The 21,944-nt window shown below is 39.0% G+C and overlaps 1 protein-coding gene across 4 annotated transcripts in view; it reads left to right on the forward strand.

Annotated features, from left to right (window-relative positions):
* Nucleotides 1–14,037, forward strand: part of GRAMD2B (GRAM domain containing 2B) — a 31,930-nt gene extending 17,893 nt beyond the window's left edge. The window contains exons 5-15 of one of the 4 annotated variants that reach the window (XR_005564252.1): nt 333–436; nt 3,658–3,753; nt 4,743–4,814; nt 4,944–5,024; nt 5,715–5,826; nt 6,535–6,657; nt 6,872–6,959; nt 7,418–7,519; nt 9,245–9,338; nt 10,221–10,592; nt 12,796–12,811. Coding sequence is in view for 3 of the 4 variants with exons in the window: in XM_039383106.1 (XP_039239040.1) it covers nt 333–436; nt 3,658–3,753; nt 4,743–4,814; nt 4,944–5,024; nt 5,715–5,826; nt 6,535–6,657; nt 6,872–6,959; nt 7,418–7,519; nt 9,245–9,338; nt 10,221–10,310 (962 nt within the window). In the remaining variant the exon portion in view is untranslated. Of the gene's footprint in view, nt 1–332; nt 437–3,657; nt 3,754–4,742; nt 4,815–4,943; nt 5,025–5,714; nt 5,827–6,534; nt 6,658–6,871; nt 6,960–7,417; nt 7,520–9,244; nt 9,339–10,220 lie in introns of all 4 variants that reach the window. The other 3 variants (XM_039383106.1, XM_039383107.1, XM_039383108.1) reach the window with 3 other exon arrangements.
* Nucleotides 14,038–21,944: the final 7,907 nt, after the last annotated feature.

The following is a 21,944-nucleotide window of genomic DNA, read 5'->3' on the forward strand; positions in this document are numbered from 1 at the left end:
GTAATATAGTTACCTAAAAGCTAGTCAAAAAGTTTATAGGAAGCTAGGTGGTAGTCTCTTAGAAAGGATTTTTGACTTGTAGAGACCAGTTGCATGTTACTATTCATTTCAGTCATTGTTCTTCAAATATTTTGAGCCTAAACTTAGGCCTGTGACATCTTCTCAGCTTGTCAGTGTCAGTTAAGCATTGAAAGTTTCAAAGTTTGACAATGTTTATCAAAGGTATAAATCTAAATATATTATGGCTTTGAAAAAAGAACAAAACAAAACCTGAATTGGCTTGTCTTGGGTTGTGATTACCTTGAAGATTATAGAGTATTTATTTGTTTCAGGCTTTACCTGTGCTCTGCAGAAAGAAATTCTGTACCAAGGAAAGTTATTCCTTTCTGAAAACTGGATTTGCTTCCATTCCAAAGTTTTTGGTAAAGACACTAAGGTTAGTAAAATCTTTATGTATGGAACAGTAATGCTATTCTTAACAATTTGTTCATCACCAGAAGTTCAAATTATTATGCAAGACTAGAATACTAATATTTCTAAGTTTTTTAAATACAGTCACTATTTAGAAGTGATGCCCAAAATTCACTCTAGAACTGGAGCTCTATTATCTTTATTAGAGATTGAGTCTCTTGCTTAAGGACTTTCTGTCTGAAAAAAAGCCTGATGAAAGGAGAGGATCTGACAAGCAGCAGTGAGGGTGTTGTGAAACCTGTGTAGCACAAACTGCAAAAATGTCTCTCTTGGGGTAAGTATGTAAAAGAGGAGGAGGGGGAATAATGAAGGCTGAAAAGTATTAAGGACTCCAAGACTATAGATGGGGAACTGGGGAGAAGAATCAACATATTTTAAGGCAGTTAAAGAGGAAGAACTAAAACTGGCTTCTGACTTGAGTGGCAAAGCTCTTTAAAGCATTCTTCTATCACTCCCATTCTGCATAAATAGAGAACAGGGAAAGAAAAACAAGTTTGCAAGGTTTTTACCTGTGAGCCTAGTATGCAGAGCAGAAATGAGATGTGAACAGTTGGGAAGATCAAAATTTAGTCTTTGTGACCCACCTAAGGTTCGGTCCCACTGTGGTAATGATGTGCATATAGATAAAAATAAAGAACACAGATCTTTGCAAAAAGATCTGTGTTCTGGCTCTGTTGATTTGGAGCTTTTGGAGTGATTTTGTTTACATAAGCTGCTTTTTTTTGGCTTTTATTGGAAAACAGCTCAGTTCACTTGAAGGATTTCTTTGGCTTCTTTCTTTCAGGTGCATCTCTGAACAAAGTTCCTGGTTAAATCCAGTGAACTGGATGCTGAAGTCAGTTTAAGGGTTGAGATTACCTTATTTCTCTGCTGTCAACCATTTTGATAGAATACATCTGTCTTTGAAAGGGCTTTAAAAAGATAGAATAGTTTTAAAGAACACTTAAAATTATTAACGGCACATTGTCCATTAAAATTGAAGCTGTTTTACTAGCAGCCTTCTATTCAGCATGAACAAATGTGACTAATTCCAACTGTGGAATAGCTTTCTAAATTCAGGCTAAACTAAATGTTTACAAAATATGGTAGAACTGTACTGAAAAATAGAAAAACCCAGAAAAAAAGAGGCAGAATAACAGTGATGTAGTACTAGGAAATTATCTTTGTCAACAGGGTTTCAAATGCAGGAATATATACATAAATATATATATATGATGAAAAGTGAAATCATTTCACAAGATAAGATAGAACAGACAGTATTGTAAATGTGACTGTAGTAAGATTCCAGAATATTCAATTCTGGGTCTTGTTTTCAGAAAACAGTGTGGGGAAAATTAAGAGTGAAGGGGATAGTCCTTATTGTTTACTTAGAGCTTTGTCCAGTTTTTAGGAATACCATCGACAAAAAAACAGGAAAATCATTAATACAATGAAAATTAATGTAGTGGGAGAGAGAGGAGGAAATAAAGCTTGACAGGAAGAAGAACATTCTTAGCAGTCAGATACACTGACAAAGTCTCCAAGATGCAAAGCCTCTATTGCTTAGAACTTGTAAAACAATTTAAGCCTCATGATAAAATGTTTGTGAGAAATAGCAGATCTACATGTTCTAATAAAACTTTTTACATGAATTCTACCTGCAGAATTTTTTTTATTGAAAGCTTTGGTGCAGGGAACAACTATGCAAATCAGGAATTTTGAATACACAGTGAAGACAATTGTGCGTATTCAAAAATAAGAGATTGCTTCAGCAGGATTGAATAGGCTTTAACAGACATCACTTTCTTTCTGGGTAGCTCTTATTTGGCTATATGTTGGCCTTGAGCCTTTTTTGAATTTAAATATTATCTTACATTTTTAAACTGTTTTCCAAGTTGCCTGCAGGTTAACCTTGTATTCTGAAATAATTATTACTTGAGATGTGAATAAAGTAGCGATAAAGCAGTGTTTTTACCCTTTTAGTCTAATACATTAAGCAATAAGTAAATGCTTAATCCCACTGAAGTACACTTTAGTCCTGATTACAGTGATGTTATCCATCAAATAGCGTGCAGTATCATCTCTGATTCAAAGCTCTTGGAGGTAAATTGTGAACTGACATAGAAAACTTGTAAGCTGGGGTTTTTGTAGCTTGTAGCAGGATTTCTGTTCAAACAGTACTTGGCAGTCTCGTAACCAGCCTATTAATACAATAATATATTTTTTGTTACCTGGAACAATTTTTCATTTCATGATTTTGTGTTACTGTTCTGAACAAAAGTTAACAAGAAGCTGTGCACAGAGTAACTTCATTCTCCTCTAGTAACATCTTTTTAATTCAGTTCTGTGATTGCTCTTTGAACAATCTACAGACACTTTAAACCTTGTTTCCAAGTTTCTCAGGTAGTTTTGACAGTCTGTGCCAAAGGAATTTTTAACAGGATCTGTACCTTAATCATGTATATCCAGGATTATTATATTTGCCTAACTCTCTAAGTCTCTAAGCTTTTCAACTGAGCATCAAACCAGATATTTGTTCCTTTGCAACATGAGCTTTACAAGAAAAGCCCATGCAGAATATCTAAAGTGAAATCCTCTGAAACATTGCAGATGTTAATTAAGCTAATGGGGTTGGATGTAAACACAAAGCAGGAGTGAAGATTGAGAACTTTGCAATGTAAATGTAGTCAAGCCTGGTTGGCACACACAGGAATCAGTTTAAGTCAGAGAGTGTGTGGATATTGGATCTTTCAATATTGCTGAAGGACAAGCTGTTTACTCACCTGCTTGTTGCAGATCTGCGACTGGTGAGAAGACTTTTGTGTTCACTCTTCAACAAGCTTCTTTTGTCTGATGTGTTCTGAAATGTTTGGTTTCTAAACAAAGAAGCCTAACTCTAAGACTGGTTTGTTCTGCAGGTCTACAGTGAACTAAACCTATAGTCTTGTGAGACCCAGAAGGGATTGGGAAAGGAAGGCACAAGCAGAAACCTGGATTAGCATTTCATAATAGCAGAAGTAGTTAAGAAATAGTAATAATCTGGAACCATACCTATTCCATATGAAATAATAGTAATCAGGGATGTAGTGGAGAAATCTCTAAGAGGGTCTGGCTTATCACAGTTGGTAGGCTGCCCCTTGTGAAAGATTGTACTGCAGATTTGTGTGCACATGTTGGGATTCGAACACTGTTTTGATCTTGTTTCAGATTAGTATACCTGTGCTGTCAGTGACGCTGCTGAAGAAAACCAAAACTGCCCTTCTTGTGCCAAATGCCCTGATCATAGCGACAGTCACAGATAGGGTAAGTACTGGTAGAGGGCAATGGTATTGCACCCTACCCACTTTCTTTTTTTTCTACTTTTTCTTTCTCCTTACTTACCAGCAGTAATATGAAGGCATCTGCAAAGTACCAAGTGGCCAGTTAAACAGCTATGGGAATTGGTCACATGTGGGCATTTAGAGTCAGAACCCTGAGGGATCTGGTTTGTTTGGGAATGATTCTAACTTCTTCTGCCTCCTCTCTTTTGACAGGCAAGGACAACTTTTTTCCTGTTACTAATTTTCTGTCTTTTTTTCTTTGGATCTGCAGTAAACAAAGCTATGTAGAACTTGGTGAGAAAATAAAAAAAAGAACCATGGAATCTCTGTTTGCCACCTATTCTCTGTAATCTTTCATTCCCTGTTTTCCAAGATTGCTGTCATAGCATAGAGGGAACTGAAACAGCTGGGTCAGGAAGTGCATGCACAAAAGGTTACCTGCCTTGGCAGATCTGACAGTCTTCTTTCATTTACTTGTATCTCTTACCTAACCAGCCATACCTTAGACACACAAAAACTAGTTGCTTACAGTGATATTCAGGAATAATAATTGCATCAGTCAGTAGGAAGTGTGATTAGCCTAAGAGCAGCTTCAGAACCAACATACTTTCGTTGCACAAATATTTTGTGGGTACGGGAGACTGTACACTAAAAGCAAGTTTTGGATTTGGGATTTTGTTTGTTTGGGGTTTTTTAAGGGGTAGGTAAAACATAGCATGGAAAGTGTTTTTGAAAGAAAGAACAGATCTGGATTATGCTCTGGCTCCTGCAGCAGAACATGGTAACTTTTATGTCCCTGTTGTGATTAACCTCAAGTCATAAATTTAGAAGTAGTGCAGGTTTTTCCTGCTGTACTAAAGTTCTTGAAAGTAGGTACTTGATTTGCAAAACCACTTGTCAGTTTTATTTAAATAAAAGGAAGCTTGTAGTGTGTACCTTTTCTCAAACAATTGTTGAACTTTTGTTTTTCAGTACATGTTTGTCTCCTTACTCTCCAGAGATACCACCTACAAGCTGTTAAAATCTATCTGTAGACATCTTGAGGTAAGTACTAGTGGGAGTGAGGAAGTACTAATGGGTGTGTAGCTTTGTGTTCTTTATTACTCCCTTTCTGCTGTTAAGTACCAGGTAGTTTCCCAGTGTTTTCCTGTTAACACTGCTGCTTTTTTTCAGGATACAAGCGTAGGCAACAGTCCAAATCCCTCTTCTGCAGAAAACAGCTTCAGGGTTGATCGTCCTACAACCCTCCCCCTGGTAAATGGTTTAGAAGTTTGTTCTTTTATTGCATGGCATCTTTGATTGCAAGTACTATTTATAATCTCTTATGAAAGGAAACTGATGGAAATCATGACATCTGCTTCTCAAACTCCATGATTTTTTAACATTAGAAAACACTTGGAGCAGTTAGCATAGGTGTCGTTTGAGCTGATCACATGCAGTATATATACATGCATGTGCTTTGGATTTATCCCAAGGTTTGTATGTTCTTCATATCTCTGTTTTGCAATCAGATTTCACTGTACTCAAAGTTACTTCATCATCTGCCATGAATAGTTTCTAAAGTGTTTCTAGAAGCACTCCTTCCTCTGTAAGCTTGTTCAGACATATGAAAGAGCTGTGTAGACTCATGTGATGACCAGAATCTAAGTCTAGTAATGCCCATCCTGGACTCTCCAGTTTGTATAACTTAGCAGTCTGACTTTTATACACAGACTTAATTTCTTTACTTAAACAAAGGCAGGGGATGAGGCTTGAATTCTGGTGATCTTATGGATCTTATTTTTCTAACTTGATGTCAGCATCTTGATATCAGAGATTATTCCTGGTTAAACAGTTTTAAAGCTTTAGTTTTTGGTTCTAATTGCAGAGTGAGGTTGAAGGAAATTAGATTGCTTAGATTTAGAACAGGACTGAGCCTTTTTGTGATGTTTTTCTCCCGATCAGGATTTCAATGAAGATTATTCTGATCTGGATGGAATAGTTCAGCAGCGAAGACAAGAGATGGAAGAGTCCAGCAGCACAGGCTCACAGACACCAGAGCTGGAATGCTTCCAAGGTGAGTGGGATCATGGAGCCCCAAGAAAATGAGTATGGCTTAGCTCTCAGTTATGCTCCTGTAATCCCCTTCTGATATGGAATCTACATTCTCCACAGTCCTGGAGAATTATGTGATTTTTGAGGTCTTCCTCAAGTCCCCAATACCTGCATTTTTGTTATTTCGTTACCCTTTGCAATCCACATTCAGGCAGTGACTTGGTCATCAGCAGATCTCAATTGTCATTACTGCTTCCAGTTGCTTAGGCATACTAGGACAGATACAATGTAGGAGCTGTTCCTGCTTTGAAACACAGAAGAAAAATACTTAACACTGGTGCTTGCAATCTGCTGTTGTCTCAAGTTGTTCAACTAATTAGCAGTAATGCTGTGTAGAAACTCACTACATATAAGTTAAATGAGTACAGCAGTACTTGTTTTATGTAGCCCATGCTGAATGTTACTTCATGAGTTGCCATCTTTCAAAGGATCTGGAAATATATAGGCAACATACATTTTCCCTTTTCAATCCAGGTGCTTGTTTTTATTTTGTGTTGATGCAGAATTCATATGTAAACTATTTCAAGGATACAAAAAACTGCTTTGTACCCAATGACAGAAATGCACCTTTTAAAATCATCCTCTTCCCCTGCTGCTTGACTAACTTAAACTACCAGCAATTTCCCTTGACTTCATATTTCAACTTTATTAAAAATCTTACTTTTGACAGATTATCATGTCATGGAAACAGAGACTCACTTGAAAGTTTCCAAGACTGAGACCAAGTCTGTTCGTTCAGATGCACATAATAAACGTGGACCTGATGGAAAAGCCCGAAACAGTCCTCGAAATGGTACGGAATCAAGGGCAGACTCCATCAGCTGGAGTTACTTGAGATAAATTTGCATAGTTATGACAGTTCACGTAATTTGGAAGATCTCTGTCTTGGTTTTCCCTCTGTTTGTATTAGCTGTTAGCTAATTAGCATGTATTAGCATGCTTCAAAACGCTGTTTGTATGCTGTGGTCTGCTCCAATCAAAGTAACATTTGGTTCTTTTCCTTGCAGGCCATTCTGAAGCCTTCAGGTTCTTCCACAAAGTGAAGTCCCAGAAGCTCTTATCTCTGAACCATGTGCTTGTGTTTTACGCAGTTGTGTAAGTTAGCAATTAATACCAAGATTGTCCAAATATTAGGATTTTCTTACATTTACAGAATTGATATAATCTAAGCTTCACTGGAAAAAGGAAAATTATTGGGAATTGTGGCCTTTATACTTTTCAGAAGTATATATATATATATATATATATATATATATATATATAAGCCTGCTAGGACTGGCCTTTTATGTGCAAGGGGTCTTTTGATTCAGGAAATGTTTACAGTATTTAAGTACTTGCAAATTCATTTTTTATGTCACTTAAAACACCATACTCAAGGCTGAGACTTTCATGACTGTCTGAATGCCAGTGATTGTGTTCCCAAAGTGTTTCTAAGAATGATACCTTTATTATTGAACATGTACATGTAACAATTTAAGTGGCTTTTAACATTAAATTTGTCGAGTACTACTAAAGTTTCCTTAGCTGATGTACTTTATTCTTCTCTCTTGCAGTGTTTGTATATTAATATTTTCTACCTTCTACATGAGATATAAAATCAGTGTCCTGGAGGAACGTCTTATGTCCATCACATCCTTTGATTCACATATTAAGGAGTAAGATACAGTCTTTAAAACACTCACTCTGGGGGTTTAAAGTCTTTTTAAGTCTCTCTCGTGTTCATCTATTTTCTTCAAAAACCACTGTAATATTGTAGTGCCCATGTGATCCTTTAGTGTTCTGTAGTTCTTTCATCTAGCCTAATCTCATCTTTTTGTTTCAGACTATTAGTACAAATGTGATATATCGTGGTGTACTGCTGTCTTGAGAATATTTCAGATAGCTGTGGGTAACTTCACTGTAAACTGCTGAAGTGAGCAGCTCCTTTCCAGAGCAGTAATCCTTGAGAATGGTGTAACTTTTGTCTTCAGTCTTGATGTCATTTGATTAGTCTAAAATAATAGAACATACTGCATAATCTTTGGACCAGTACATCTGTCTCGCTTGTGTACCATTTTCTAAAGCTTTGGGCTGCCTATATTCTCTTTAGAAACTGATATCCTATCTTGTTAAAGTAAAAAAACCTACACCAGAAAACCAAACCAAACCAAAATTCAGACACACCAAGGGACAACAGTTCTTTGTGTATTTGAAGGGGAAATAGGGAAAGGAAGCAGCGTTCCATGAATAGTTCCTTCCTGTAGCTAATCCTGGCTATCATCTTCCCCTGTGGTTAGTTTGTTTGTTTGTTTTGTTGTTGTTTTGTCTCCATGTTTCATAGATAGAAAATATGCAAACATTAAATGGAGAGGCAATACAGGGGCATGTGTTTTCCACAGCAGTTTGCCACCAGAACTTGTGTCGGCTTCTTGCACCTGTCATAGGACAGAAGGCAGTTAACTGGATACTGCTGAAAATACTAATCAGTCTATTGAACTTTGCATTAGCTCTTCTCCCCTTCGTTTAATAGATTTTTTCCTGAGCTACTCTGAAAAACATGGCTTCAAAAGTCATTTGTAAAGTCACTGCAAAACCTGTAGCCACATGCAGCATGAATGGGAATGCTGACAGCTGGAGAAGCACCTTATGAAAAAAGAGAGGGAAAATAAAATTCAAGACAGAGCTGACTCAGGCATCGTGGAACTGTCTGCAAAGTGTTTCAAACCTATACCAAGCTCCTAAATAAGTGTGCTTTTTAATTCAACTTTCTTTGATGACCCATCCATGAAAAAGCATGTCACTCCGACATTACACTTTCGGTCATATAGAACAATGACTGGCCTGCTCATGATCCAACTGCTTTCAGCTGTCATCTGTGGAAAGCTGTAGGACTTGAGTGCGTGTGTGAGAAGAGAGAACTAAGTTCTTCATAAAAAAGGGATAGGAAGGAAACGGTTCTCTATCTTAAAGGGGTTTGTATTCATACATTACGAGCAATGCAAGGGGCGGGGTAAACCTGCCTCACATAGTAGGTGACATCAAAAGCCTTCTTCTCACTTCTGGCATATTTTTATTAACAGAATGCTGTGTCGCTCTTCAGAAACTCAAGACAGTCCTGTTTCTGGTGTTCTAATCCCAAAGGGTAAAAGATACAGGAAGGAAGATCTAATGTGCACTTCTACATTCTCAAGGGGATGGGCTTTTCAGTGGAAATAGCAGTAAAGTTTTACATCAAAACTTCTGGAGAATGAGACCACATAAAGAAGTGACTTAGTACTTTGTTTGTATTAATAAGTACAGTTCACAGTGTTGGCACTGTGTTGCCTTCTGTAGGTGAATCCCAGTTCTGTTTTCCTCTTTTTTTTTGTCTGTCACACTTACTTTTTCATTCCCTTTGACAGAAATCCAGTGCACCAAGGTTTGGGATCTCATCTGCAAATTAATGCTGATGCCCTTTGTGATGAGTTAACTGCCAATCTTGTGAAATTGGAAAAGGTAACATCCTATGATATAATCAAATGCTGATAGACTAATCAGGTTCTTGCTATGTTTCTGTGATCTGTTATTTTGAAAAGTGTCAAGTTACCTCCAGATTTGATACCAAAAGCTGACACATTTTCTTAGACAAAGGACTGGTTTTTGAACTACAAATTAACCCAAGTATAATATTGGTATGTGTAGAAATTTTGCCTTGACCCGATGCTTATAACTAGGAATACTGTCCCTGAAGTGGACACTTCAGGAGTGATTATTACATGTGGTGATCTCAGTTCTTCTTTTAATATATCAGGGCTAAGGATTTTGAACTTAACTTTTGTGGCTGTTTGATGAATTTTCCTGTTTGGGGCTTTTTTTTTGAGTTTTGTGTTTTTTGATTAAGAAAAACAATGCTGACTTTCATATAACTGCAAAACTAAATGAATTTGGTGACTTAAATTGAAAACTATACATAACAAGAGGGTGTGCACACCTTATTTCCACTTCAGGTGTTGTGGTGTGCTAACTTTGGCCAGCAATCAGATGCCCACCCAGCCACTCTCTTACCCCCCTTTCTTAGTGGGGCAGGGGGAGAAAATAGGAGGAGAAAGCTCGTGGGTCAAAATAAGGGCAGAGAGACTGCTTACAACTTACCATTGCAGTCAAAACATACTCGACTCCGGGGAAATCTGTTTAAAATAGTACTAAGTTAAAATAGATTTGAGTATTGATAAACAAGGACAACCAATAGAACACCTATCCTCTCCCTTGTGCCAGGCTTAACTTGACTCCTTTGCTGCTGACTCCTAACCCTCATGGGGCTAGTGGGGGGATTACATTCAGTGCATAACTATTTTCCTTCTTCTTCTCTTTTCTTCACCTATTTTCCCCCTGCTACAGTGTGAGCTCCTCCAAGAGCCCCAGTTCTCAGGAAATGCATGCTTTGGCATGGATTCTCCATGGGCTGCGGTGTGGACATCTCTGCCATGAAGTACCTCCTCCCCCACCTCCTTCTCAGAGTTTGGGGTTTCTTTTGCTGTTTCCCATCCTCTTACTCTCCTTCTGTCTTTGTGTGGTGTTTTTTCACCTTTCTAAAATACTTTACCAGATGCTCCACCACCATCATGGCTGGGTTGATGCAGTGGGTCCATCAGAGGCTGCTGAAATGTCTGTGTCTAGCATGGGGCAGCCCCTGATTCTTTCCCACAGCTGCTGCCCCTGCAGAGCTCGTCCCACCCTGCCCCCAAACGCTGATAAATGCATCCAGTACAGGTATATGAAATGTTGCGTGTTGGGAACACATACAAAGGCCAAGAATGACAAAAGTACTGATGGAACAAAACCAAAAGTTACTTGAATTCCTATGTGCTTAAGTCACGTGGGATATTTTTGCCTCTGTTTCTAAAACTGAGTCTGTGCCAAGGTCTTTCAACACATTTTTTCCCCAAACCAAGTTTCTCAAATAGCATAAAGCTAAGATTATATAATATCACCTCTGTGGCACAGATTTTAGAAATACTGCCAAAAAGGAGTTTCTTCCCCACATCTTCAGCCCCTCGTCAGTGGAAATCTAGAGTAATGCTATCATTACCCCTCTCTGTGCTCTGCATAATAACAGTGTGAGTACAAGGGGAAAATGCTTTCCAGATGGTTACCAGATAGAATCTTTGGCCAAATTAGGTCATTTAAGAGGTTACTGCTTTCTAGCTGTCTGGGACAGGCTGGCAAGATGGTTCATGGGAGGCCTTATTTCAGTGGGAAGCCAGCCAGCCAGCCCTTTGCAGCAGGGCTAGGCACTTTCCCATTCCCTTATATAGTCTCTGCTTGGAGACACAGTAATAGGCAGCTGGATTGTTGGATCATTCAGCTGTTCCCAGAGAAGTGACCCCCCTTAAGTCGTGTGGTTTTTTCATTTGGTGTCTACAGGATTGGACCCTCAAAAACTTACTTGACAGCTGTTCAAGACAGTGAAGTGTTCTGCATACAAGATAAATCAGTATTGCCCATAGGTGCATAATGCCACATGCTGGTTCTCTCTAATCTAGATAAGCAGTGGTTAAAACAGAATGTTTGACCCTACTCTTTGTACTGCAAAAGTGGTAGAAATCTGATAGCTTTTGGTTCTCTGAGCAAAGTTACTACAGTTGCTTAACAGTTTCATATGCTTTAGTGAATAGTGGTGCAGCAGCAGAGGTGGTGTAAAAAGTTCCAGTGTAACTTGTCTCTCCACTTGCTTCCTCTGTGAGCGCAGCACTGTAAACTGGAGCACAGAGATTATCTAGATTGAAAACTAAAAACTACTTTGCAGTTAAAAGATGTTCAGTGCAAGAGTATGTTGCAATGACTTTTTCAGTGTGACCTTGTGATTTTTACAAGCTCTCATTTATGCCTGGAGCCAAGGAACTATCATGGCTTACCAAAATTCTGCTAATTTGGCATTTAATTTTATTTAACAGGTTGTTGAAATGCACCATGTGTATCAGAGGATAAAGCATTAAATGGGGGAGGGAAAATGTGTCTTAATATTACTCATTCCCTTATGCTAACTTATCTTGTTAAAAGGAAATTCATGTTTGTGTTGTAACTCTTAAAAAATTAGATACTTCTTACTGCTTCCCTTTCCCCAGAATACCACTCTTGAAAACGGTATGCATCTGGGATAGAAATCATGAAGTAGGATTAAAAAGTGGTATCCTTGAACAGGAAGTAAAATGGCTTCTCAGATAAAAGCCTGAAAGTAGCTGGGACTAAACCTTCTGTAACCAGTGACTGTGAGTTACTAAGATACTGACATATCAAGTACTTGTGTGCCAGGGGATGTGACCCACTATATTCCCCCCTCTCTGCTTTTAAGGACAAGGAGATGAAAAGTGGAAAAATAGGCTGTGTAAAAATAGGTCTGTACAAATTATCCTCGAGGATGCCACTGGCTGGCATTGCCTTCAGTGTAGCTAAGAGAGGATGACCCACAATCAGTGGACTAAACCTGGCAAATGGGACACATCTCCTAATGGTTAAAAGACCTTATTTTGCAGTGCACACATCATAGAGGAAGCTGTTACAAAAACTGTTTGAATTATCCACTTAAACCATAGAGCTGTGACGTGGAAGAGGCCTTTATCAGATTTTGATTAAGCTCAAAATAATTGGGTTTCTTGTCCCATTGCTTCAAGCTGGAATTTTATTTCTATCTTATTTTCTCATACCTAATGAAGGAGAGGATCTGTAGGAGAAAATTGCAGGAGATACTCATAATATAAAAGCTAGATATTGTGGTGGTCAGTCGTATCTAGGTGTTTCCTTTGATGCTAGTGCAGGAAACATTTAACAGGAATACCACTGGTATGAATAGGTGTGACAGAATTAACATTCACAGAGAGTATATTGAAAAGCATGTCTTGATTTTATTTTTTATTTCAAATGCAACATAACACTTCCTGTGTCTCCCCTGTTTCCTTCTTTTTCTAAGATACAGAACAACTTACAGAAACTTCTTGAAGATGGTGAATGAAACATCATTGTTCTTGGACTGCTTCAAACCTCATTCTTCCATCGTGACAAACAGTTCCAAAGGAGCTCTGCTGGCCAGAGTTCAAGCTTCTTTATTTTCAGTCCAAGCCAAGCTTAAACTACTGTAAAGCTCATGTCATAATGCAAAAAGTCAGTTTATTCTTGAACATATATCTATTTGTTTTGAAAACATACATGGTTTGATCTACATGTATCTATGTGTTTTAAAAATATGGGGATTTTTCTTTCTCTTTTGTGTGTGAATTAGTGGACTTTATAGCTTGCTTGATTCTAGACTTGCTTACACCGGTGCAAACCTGGTCCATATCCTTTTACCTCAACATTTGCTTTATGCCTGTTGTCATACAAATGTAAATGAGAAGAATTTCAGTCATGACTCATGTGCTGAAGTGCTGTGTGAATGAGCAGGTATCTGTTTTAGCTTTGGTTATGGAACGGTGCTGTGCTCTTCATTTTTACTTACTTCTTTGCACCCTGACATCCCAAAGATCAGAAAATAGATGCCTCTGCATTTGGGTATGCAAAGTGCTGAATGTTTGAGGCCTGCTCAGTTCTCAGGTGCTGTAAAAAGGCTCAATTTCACCTTCTGTGACATTGTATCACCACTGAGGGTAAGGTCTGTTTCTACTGAGCATTCAGTTTCTATGGATTTGCCAACTTACAATCTAGTTGTTTATGAATGGCAGAATGGGTGTGACACACCTGCACAATTTAGAAAAGCCACTTGGTTTTTTTTGTCCACTCATGTCATCTCTGTCCTTTATGTTAGTCGGTGTGAAGACCCTCAGTCAGCTTTCCTTGGAGTTGAATGGGGTTTTGGTTGGCTGAGCAAGTGCGATTTATACTCCACTTAGTGGAAATCTAGCCTTGGTATGTGACTCCAGGGACTGGATATTTCCACATAATAGGGACTGGCAAATTAATGGTGCAGCAATATAAACAATCAGTAGAGTGAATGATAAAGTGGACACCTGCTTTGTTTTATCACATACTATTTTTTTCAGAGTGCCTAAGATGGGGATTTTTAGCTTTCTGATTCACCAAGCAGGCTCATTAGTTTTTAAAAGCAATATTTAGGATAATAACAACTACTATCTGTAAAGTAACAGTATTGTTTGTAATATGCTATGCATTTTATAACCATTTCTGTGAAATGTACCTACTATGTTTAAATAAACTTTTTTAAAGCAAGCGACTTGACTGTAATTTGAAAGAACCCAATTCCATCCATCAGTTTTAGTCAAAGGTCATAATTATGAGGCTTATACCTTACAGTACAAAGTTTGTGCAAAACCCAGTACACAACAGAAAGGGTTGGGAACTGTATCCTGCTACTGTCCTTGCTCAGTTGTACATGAGATCTTCCCAGACTGCAATAAGAACACTACAAGCAAATTTGGCCCCCAGAGTTTTGAGGAAATTTTAATAACTTTCTCAAGGTCCTCAGGCTTCCTCCTTGAAGGATATGGGATGAGTATTGGCATGCTTAGGCAGCTTAGAGAGCCCTGTGTGCTCTAACATGGCTGCCTGGCACAAGATTCCACCAGAGCACAGTATGTAAGAAATCTATGATATTTGACTGTTCTCCCTATTGAAGCCTTTGCTTCCTCAACTATCATGGCTTTATTGGAAAATTCATTTTCACAAGAAAAGTGTTGAAATAAGTAGGTTTATTTTTTTCCTTCTTTTTCTATCCTTATCCCTGCTCTTTTCTACAGTTACATAGCTTATGTAATGTTTTGTACTCTGACCTCACTCTCTACCTTCTCTACTTCTCTCCCTTGAATTCTGTATCAGTAACAGAAGTCTGTAGCTCTGTTTATGGTTGAAAAATTGATGCCACGAGTCACCTTTATCAAAGGAACTATAAGAAAACTTGGTTATATCCAGCAGCTGAACTGAGTTAGCCAGTTACTCCATTACATTGGAAACTCTGTGCTTTGCTATAGGAGAACAAGGAGAGATATAATATTTGGCATGTGCCTATGCATATCAGGCAGGCTAACTCCTTATCATTAGCCATAAGTGAACAAAATAATTACTGGAGGGAATGAGTAATCAGAGGTGGAAGTGTGCCCTTTAGCCTGTTACTGCAGCGTGCCAGGGGAGGTGAGTCTGGACAAAGGTGTAATGGTGTCCTTCAAACAGAGGAAAACAAACTAAGCTCCAGAGAAAGAATTGTCTTGTGACTTGGAGGTCATGTGAGCTCACTGATGCAATTCAGTGTGGCCGCTTGATGTCCTCGGGAATGTCACCCTTTTCAGGTGTCAGTGTGCAGCTGGGCAGTGAGAAGTACTGAGGTACTTCAAACAGAGCGTGTGCAAGACCCTGCACGGACAAAGTTTGCAAGCAAGTGGAGTGATTTAAATCCTGTGATTCAGTCTTACACCTAGAGAGGAGGGGTTTTGCCCCAGTCGTGTTTGAGAGGAAAGTACAACGATGATAAGCAAGGAAAATCTGCTTCCTGTGAGGCTGGGAGTCTGTTAAAAGAGTAGGGGGACTTCTCCTACCATCTGTGGTGGTGCATACAAAGGCTACGAGGAGGGATTTTGCCTTTTGGCAAAAGTGCAAGTTTGCAGAAATAGGAAAGATGTGTGACTTCAGGGAAGTCAGAAATCCACACAAAATGCTTAGCGCACACACTCCTAACAATGAGCATTCATAATTTGCCACATAGGCTGCATAGAAATCTGCTTTAAAAAGCCAACTTTAAAAATTCTTCCATGTTTGTTTTTCCAATTTTATCTGTTTGTTGTCCTTCACAGCATAGAGGCTAGAAAAACAGCTGAGTTCCACCAGCCTTGAAGGACCTAATAAGAGTACCAGGTTCTGGGAAGATACTTTGAAATTGCAGATGAAAGGCAAGAGGGGCACATCACTAATGTTTTCTCTAGTTGTGGTTGGTGACCCAATATTTTTTTCTAAACAGTCTTAGCCCAACCTTCTTCAGTTCATAAGAATGCATCTTGTAAGGGAGAAGAGGCACAGTAAACACTGCTTGATTTTCCTTCTTAGAAAACAATTTTGGGGAAACTCCAAAGACACTTTGGTGCTTGTCAGCAGGAGCCATAGACAACACCTGACTTGCCAGCTAGTGGACTTTGAAAGGAACTCCTGGCCTGCCAAGAGTAATTTGAAGTGTTTTTCTCCACTTCACTGGTATGAACATATACCAAATTGCTGATAGTTGCAGGGTAGAGGGGAAGGGATGACAGAAGAGAACATGGAAGTATATTATAGGCATGACTTTTGATCTTTTGGAATTCCTCTTATCTTCAGGCTGCTGTAAATGGAAAGAGTCCTCCTTTCCATTTCTCCCCTCTTCCAGATTCGTGGTTGCCACTTTCTTGTGCATTTTTCACAGGTAGCAAAAAGGAGACAAAAAAAGTAATGTGCACTTGGAGAGGCTGCTTGGGTTGAGGGGTTGTTGAATTAGTTTTCTGCCAAATTGTGTGCCAGACATAGGATACTGTTGGTGTGAAGGATGCAGCTAGCACTCTAAGAAAGAAGTATTATAAAGCCCCCCTCTCAGCAGAACATGAAAGGCAGTAATTCCCATTAGCATTTGCAGGAAAGACAAACAGTTTTGTGTGTGGTTTTGTGTGGGCTTATTTAATACTATTAACTGCTTTCACATGAACCTTCAAACAGGTGTGTAGTAATGCTTTCTGCTTCCTGCTACGCCTGCACTTTCATTTCCATGTTTCCACCTAATAGTCAGCTGACAAATGCTAAATAAATCTCCGTGTTGGTGTTATCCAGGCCCTGGCAGGCTATTGCTCAGCTGGTTCAGCTGCAACTGCTAGTGAGGTGTCATTCCCAAGTACAGAGGAGATTTTGCATTTACAGCGCAGGTGTGATATGCAGTAATGATCATGGAAAAGCTGGCTATTTAAACAGAAAACTGAGCAAATATTAAACTGAGCAAACAGTTCCTTTTGCGCTCAGTGCCTCTGTATGCCTCTATAAACAGCAGAGGAATAATGTCGTTTGAAAGCATTTTACTGGCACCTGCTTTCAGTTTGCCTGGTGAGACTATCTGAGTCTGACAGGCAAATCTGCTCAGGAGGGAAAATTGACTAATCTCATTTGACACTTCTATGTTTATAGTTTGAACCCAGTGGAGCTTTCTACTAAACATGGTTGCGTATAATGAGACTTTACAAAAGGGATGGGGTTTTTTTGCTTTCTTGGGTTTTAAAATCAGTGTAATACCACTTTATGGTTGTAGAGCCTTTTGATATCCTATTGGTCACTGAACAGCCATAACAGTATGCCAGTAAATTTCACTTAATTGTCCCTTAAGTTGCTACTCCCTGTTTGTCAGCAGCCGTCCTGTATTTTAACAAAAAATCAGTCAAATCCATGCAATAAAACAATGTACAATATACATGAACTCCACAGCACTTAAGAGAGTTTATTCCCTGAGCTTCATGCAATGTCATGATCCCTGTCACTATTGCTGTCCAAAATACAGGCATTTCACTGATACTTACACAGAGGTTTTTTCAGACCTTCTGTTTTTCTTCCTGGTGACATCTACTGAACCTCAAGTTTCCTTTTAGTCAAAATACCCATCAAGACTGTGCCTACTCAGATTAAGTCTAAGATTATTTGATGACGAGGCCTATATCCTGTGCTTAGGAAACCTTGACTACACCTGCTATTGGTAGGACCCTCAAAGGGGGTGATCCCCAGAAGTAACTGATGAGAAATATGCTCTGAGAGAATACCAGCAGGGTTAGTATGATAATCAGGAGTTTTTGTCTTTCTTCTGCACCTGGTTTCATATCATAATTTACAAACAAGGGGGCAGGCTGCAGCATTTTACCAAGCAGACTTTGAGCACGAATTCAAGGTATGCCAGAAAAGCCTTTGCCAAGATTGTGGAAGTATATATACAGAACTATAAGAATATTCCAGATACCCCCTATTAAGTTACAAATGCTTTGCATGAATCACTTTACCTATTTTCACCACTATGGGCAGCATTTGTGCCAAAAAATCTTCCCTCTCCTGCAAGGCCAAGAGTGTAACTGTAGGTGTAAGGAATAACCACCCTGAGTTGGATGTCTGTTCACTAAATAAACTGTACCAAAAAACATGGAAATTAGCTCTTGAAGATAATTGTCCGAAAAATTATTGCCCATATGCATTTCATATGGACTAGGCTCCCTAGCTGCCAGCCTCTGTGAATTCAGTCTAGATAACTCTTCCCCCCACTGTTTTTTTTCCTTTTGTTTGTTGTGTGTAGAGCCTGTGCCAATGTACTGTATTGTCTGTGTGACCTTCTTACCTTGCCAATTTCTGTACTGAGTTCATTTGTAAACTGCTTAGAAGTTCATTATGTTCCTAGAGTTGAAAAGGTATCTTTCAGGCTTTACATAACCAACAGCAAGCTCATGTCATGATGATGTAGTAGCTGCATCCTTTTATGGAGGTGTGACATTCTACATTAGGCTTCATAACAAGGATTTATTAATCTTTGGCAATGCAGGTAGTTTGGACTGTACAATAAAGGCCTCTTCAACTGCTGTTCTCACATAATGGTATTGATAAGGTAATTTTCTACTGACTAGGCATTTTAGCTGTGCTTAGCAGGAGATTAAAGGAAAATCATTCCAATGTGCTGCCAAGTACAAAATTAAAAACCAGCTCTTCATACTGTCTTCAAATAGATGGATAAGGGTTCCCTCCAAGAAGAAAAGGTAATGAGTAACTTAATTAAAACCTTACATGCTGAACCTGGCACACAGGGCAAATATAGCTCTGAATCCTTCCCACACTTAGGGCTTGCTGTCATGGCAATGTGCACACATGGGCACCTTCTGGAGCAGAGGCAAGGTGGGAAGAAAGTCAGCTTGTACTAACAGCTGTTTCCATGATGTATGTAGTGAACTATGAACTTTCTTTCACAAATGAATCATGAAAAATAAATGCCTTGACCCTGACTTACGATAGTAGCGTGAAGAGATGTCCTTTGGTGTTTTTCCCATAAACTGTTCTAAGCGATGCCACTAACAGCACACATGAAAAAACCAATATCATCTACCTGAGCTGATTTGGAAATGGTCATGCTTCTAAAGACTCTGATCAACAGTAATGGCTATAAGGAAGAATGTTGCTGAGTGAAAGACAAACTTCTTGATTTTAAGAACACATCTGACACACTTCTCTTCCAAGTCCCTTCATACATTTCTGGTTCTGAAATCACTCTTTGACCATCACAGTAACTCCTACCACAAAAACTCGAACTAATGAAAGTACAGGATTTGGATTAGGTTTAGGACTAAAGAAATGAGAGTGCTTAGAGTTGGTTATTGAGAGCTCCAGTACTTAGTTACTCCCTTCTTCTGCTTACAGACCATCGTCTGCTTCTATTTCCCATCTTGTTCTACCAGATGTGTGCTGGATCCAGAAGCTGATCTGGTAAATAGTAACCCATCCAAAAATAGTTTTCCACCAGAGATGTTGATAAGAGTCTGTAAGACAGCCCAGTATCAAATGCAGGCCTGTTGAGCAATGCCTGAAACAATGTTTTAGGAGTTTTTCTGACATTACTACCTTTTTTCCCTCTATTGTTTTCTGTGTAATTGTATTCCAACACTGGAAGCTGCAAGAATATTCTGGGGCAATTTCTCTGTACAACTGCCCTGTACACCTACCTCTGTGCTTCCCCAAGGAGCCATGGGCACAGACAAGTGAGATTGACCAAATGTGTTAGCAGCAGTAAGTTAGGCTTCTGCACAGCTCTGGCTTTATTCAAACTGTGAGCATCAGAGAAAACTCCTCTTTTTTTTTGTTTGTTTGTATTCCCTCCAGGAGCAGTTAGAGTTACCTAATGCAATCAAACCTGTACTACTACTTGCAACTAGAGGAAATCAGACCTTCTTTTAAAGCTGTGACAACTTTTAGTGGTAAAGTTGGAAGCACATCTGTCACAGCAAGTATGCCTTGGGATAAGATGGACTTCATGCTATGCGCAATATTCTTTACTCTCCTGCAAAAACAAGGTTATATGCTGGCATACTTTGTTGGAATTTTTCTTCTTTTTAAATAGTGAAATTAGTCTCCAGGCACCAACACCAAACAGAAATAATCATCTCCTGCATCTCTTACTTTCTCTGCTTACCAGTTTTCCAATTCATCTCTCTTTGATGAATTAGTTCTGGTCTGCTGTAAGAAGCAGAGCTGTTATATCCTGTGTCTGTTTTAATGCTTATAGTAAGCCCTTAAGTACTAGAAATTCTATTTATAGTTCTGCATTTTTTGAAAAAATGTCATTCTTTTTGTTTTGGAGATATACAATAACAACGGTACATTGTATTATATAGTGTTCTTTTCAAGGTTTTGTTTGTTTTTTTCCAGCTCTCAGAGTAAGAGATGTTTAAGCTAATTTGATTTCTGGAGTTTTAATATTTATTCTGGTCTGAATCGATCCATTCTTTCTTTTACAATGTGCAAGAGTGTACTGCAAAAACAGATGTACTCAAATCCCATTGGAAAAACAGAGAAGTTAATGCCTAAATCATAAAAGGTGATTTTTTTTTTCTCTGACAGTTTTTCCATCAACTAAAAAGTTATTACAATAACCCCAAGTTGTTGACCCCATAGTTGAGTGAGTGTGTAACAACTGTGCTATTTGAGCCACTAAATTATTATAACATGGTGTCCCAGGCCATCCTAGAAGGGTACTTGGGAGCTTGGACTTGGAAGCTCAAAGCAGTACAGGATTTCCCCAATCATCTATTCCTTGCTCTGCCTGAGGAAGTGCCCTGTGCAGAGCAGTTCTGTTTCTGTCACCACCAGGCAAAGACCTTCGATAATGTCCTGGCAAAATTTTAAATCTCCAGCCATTTCACCACTTTGGTAGCTGTTACTTCTCCTGGTGATACCCACCACTCAAAGGTATGTGCCACTGCTGTTGGACAAGGGGATGCCCTTCTAGTGGATTCTCATCCAACACTGTGGATTCTCATCCAGCATCCAACTCTCATCTCCTGGAGGAGAGAACTATTCCTTCCTATGTTGGTCTTGATACGAGGATTTCATAAGCAAATAAGGTTGCACACAGGCTAACAACTGCAAGCTCATGACAGGAAACTGCAGCACTGTTACCAGTCTTGGAGGGATGAAAATTGTAACTTTGAATGCTGCAAAAGTTTGTCATCATTGCAGAGTAATGGGGATGTGCCATGCAAGCAAATGAAACACAGATAGATGGTCTATGCACTGGAATGAAGTCTTGATGTTTCCTCCAATATATTTGTCCTCATATATCTCATGAGTCTAGAAAAATTTTTGCCAATCTTGTTAAGGAAGTCAGTAGAAAATGTGCTCCACCAAAGAGAGAGTATGAACAGCCTAAATTATGTTATGAATAAGAAGTTGCTCAAAGAACAAAAGTCTCTGTATGTTGGTCTTTTTTGGAATTCCAGGGCATTTCCCCACTGCTTTGCATCACGTACAATTGCATAACACATGTGATAATGCAATTGTGTTATACTAAGCATTGTTATACAGTGTGAATTGCTGCAGTGGGTGAGTCTATACTGGCTCAGAGGTCTGAGCAAACAGTGGTTGAGGGCACTGACAGGCTTTTGGCAGCAATGCTAATGACTGACAACAGAGAATCTGCACTGTGCAAGTGTCTGCCAATCTTCTACTTTCAGTATAGGTTTATGAAGGAAGGAAAAGTCAGTAATTTTCTTACCAATATGTAGTTGGCATAGTGAGGCACAGTTCAGGAAGTGTGAATTAGTCAAACAAACAAAAATATCCACTCACAACTCTGTTGAGGCTCAGTGGTTCTTCTTACTCCTCTTAAGTCACGAGCAATTGATCAGTTTCTCTCCTAGGGCTGGTTGATTGAGTGAGTTGCTCACCTGGGATTTTACTGGCAAAAGCACGTGTCATGGGCCACGGGAGAGAGCAGAGTGCTTTGGTAACCTACACTACCTGTGTTTCCACCACCTCTCTAGCACTTGCAATGAGCAATCCCTCACAAAACACTTGTGACCAACTACATAATCTTCATCATTATCATTATTATCATTACTAACAATAATTATATGTTTGTTTATCTCACCACTC

The sequence above is a fragment of the Pipra filicauda genome, unplaced genomic scaffold, assembly GCF_003945595.2.
Source record: "Pipra filicauda isolate LSUMZ 115617 unplaced genomic scaffold, ASM394559v2 scaffold29_size4552773_pilon, whole genome shotgun sequence".
In the NCBI taxonomy this organism is placed as follows: Eukaryota; Metazoa; Chordata; class Aves; order Passeriformes; family Pipridae; genus Pipra; species Pipra filicauda.